General features: G+C 46.2%; 1 protein-coding gene across 1 annotated transcript in view; it reads right to left on the reverse strand.

The window, feature by feature from the left end:
• Positions 1 to 276, reverse strand: part of NOCT (nocturnin) — a 26,119-nt gene extending 25,843 nt beyond the window's left edge. The window contains exon 1 of the mRNA XM_029940898.1: positions 1 to 276. Within this exon, the coding sequence (XP_029796758.1) occupies positions 1 to 56 (56 nt within the window). The 5' untranslated portion in view covers positions 57 to 276.
• Between the last annotated feature and the right edge of the window lie 2,101 nt (positions 277 to 2,377).

Here is a 2,377-nt window from a genome sequence, read left to right on the forward strand (position 1 = left end):
CCGGACGCGTCCCTCTGCAGCAGGGCGGAGCAGAGCCGCCGCGGGCTCTGATACATGCCGGGCGCCGCCGCCGCAACCGCCGAGGCCCCTCGCGCGCGGGAGTGGAGCCTGGCCGAGGCCGAGGCAGGCGAAACGAGCAGACTCTCGGGGACCTTGTGAGCGGATGCTCCCAGGCTCCCAGTCGCCCAGCCCAGGCCGGAGGGCAGTGCTGAGCAGACAAGCCGGAGAGGGAGCCACGCCAGCTACGGCAGCTACGGCAGCAGCAGCACCGTCTGCCGCCGGCCGGCGAGAGCTGGAGGGTAACCGGCTAGCGCAGCGCGCTGACAAAGCGGGCGCGACCAAGCGGGACCGGGAGGGGGGGATCCCTGAGACCGGCCGTTGGCGCTACCAGGCTGGCGTTCCCTGACTCGGAGTAATACTATTTTGAAAGGAAGGGGATCTTATGCTCTTTGTAGGGTGGAGGCCGTAGAAGATCTAAAGTAACAACTATTTGTTAGAGTGTTTTAAAGGAATGAGCCTCCCCTTCTGCTGGCTGGAATGGAAGCGCCCACAGGCGGAGGGACCGGAGACTGTTCAGGGCTGCCGGTGGCCCTGAGGACACGTGTGTGTCCAGGTGGAAGACAGCGTCTGTGTGTGTGTGTGAGTGTATGTGTGAATACAGCAAAGGGCGTCCGCCTCCGATCCCTTCGGAAGTATATATGTTTCGTTAAACGAAATTGAGCGTGTAAAGCACCGACTGTGTGCGAAGGCCAAGATGGATAAGACCATGTCCCTCTCTTCAAGGGTGTTAATACCCAAGCAAAGGGGCCTGAAGATGGCAAGAGAAATCAGACTATAAAGCTCTACAAGGTAGATTAAAATCAGTGCCACAAGATCCACAAGCTTGACAATCGAGGTTATAACAGGCTTGGGTGTTTTAGAAGATTTATTAGAATTGGCATTTGAGTTGGGCCATGACTAGGAGGTCTAGAACACATGTTGAATTTGGGAGGGGAGTGGCGGTGATTTATACACAAAGAAAGTAAGCAGAAAGCCCTGGCTGTGTTTGGGGTTATGTAGGATGGAAGCTAAGGAGTAAGAAGACAGTTGCTTAGATAGGCTATGGTGTAGATGGCAGAGATTATACGAGACTTAATTTGGTAGGAAATGAGTGTGGTTGATGTTTTGTGAGCTAGGCAAAGATTAGCGTCATGTTTTAATTGGAAGTCATGTATTCTTGGCACATAAATAGGCAGGAGAGGGGCACTTGTATTGCTTAGTCTGTTGAGCATCCCACTCTAGATTTCTGTTCAGGTCATGATCTCATGGTTTGTGGGATGGAGCCCTTCATGGGGCTCTGTGCTGACGGTGTAAGCCTGCTTGGGATTCTCTCTCTCTCTCTCTCTCTCTCTCTCTCTCTCTCTCTCTCTCTCCCCCTCTCTCCCCCTCTCTCTGCTCCTCCCCTGCTCGTGTTCTCTCTTTCTCAAAATAAATAAATAAACATTAAAGAAGAAAAGGCCGGAGAGAGCAGACCAGCTGAAATGAAAGATATTCTAGATCTGCATCTGGTACTGGAAAAGAATGGATGGAAGAAACTTCTCCAATCGGGCCAGAAATGACTAACCAGGAATGAAGGGGGAGTGAGGGGGAAAATATCCAAGATTGGATTCTTCTTTGAGTGACTTATGAGTTGTAAATGTTTTCTTGTTGGTTTTCCCATGATTTTGCTAATTTTCCTATCTTATGGAATTGGAAGCTTTTCATTAGCAAGGACATTCAAAATACTTTTCAGGCAAGGGTTATATATCTAACACTCAGAAGGTATGGATGAGTCAGCTGGCAAAAATTGATCACAACTCCAGGAGATAATTTTCTTAGGAAGTCATTAAGCTCTCTTGGTCTCAGTTTCCTTCTCTATAAAACATAGACTCATACCTTAGTCATTACATGAAATAAAAAGTAATGATAAAATCAACCCATAAAAAGTGTTCTGCACATATAACAAAATGTCGAACTAGAATCTAGGTAATAGGTATACAGGTGTTCACCTAACAATTATTTTTATTTTCCATATGTTTGGAAATATTTGTAATAAGTATTGAGGGGAAAGTGCTTTGACAAGTTAAAATTACTGTTCAAATATAAACTTATCATTAAAAAGGTTTCAGAAGACAATTCTCTCCTGAGAATGGGTCATTAGTATTACTTAAGATATATTAAACACTGTGTACTTTAAGCAATCAGAAAAATATAAAACTTACTCATTTCAAAAATTCATTCAGTAAACATTTGTTGAGTATGTACTATGTGCCAGGCTCTGCATTAGGGCATACAATAATGAACTGAACAGTTGATTCACAGTTTAGTGGGTGAGACATTGTATAAACACAAGTATAAT

Source organism: Suricata suricatta, chromosome 1 (assembly GCF_006229205.1).
Source record: "Suricata suricatta isolate VVHF042 chromosome 1, meerkat_22Aug2017_6uvM2_HiC, whole genome shotgun sequence".
Classification (NCBI taxonomy): domain Eukaryota; kingdom Metazoa; phylum Chordata; class Mammalia; order Carnivora; family Herpestidae; genus Suricata; species Suricata suricatta.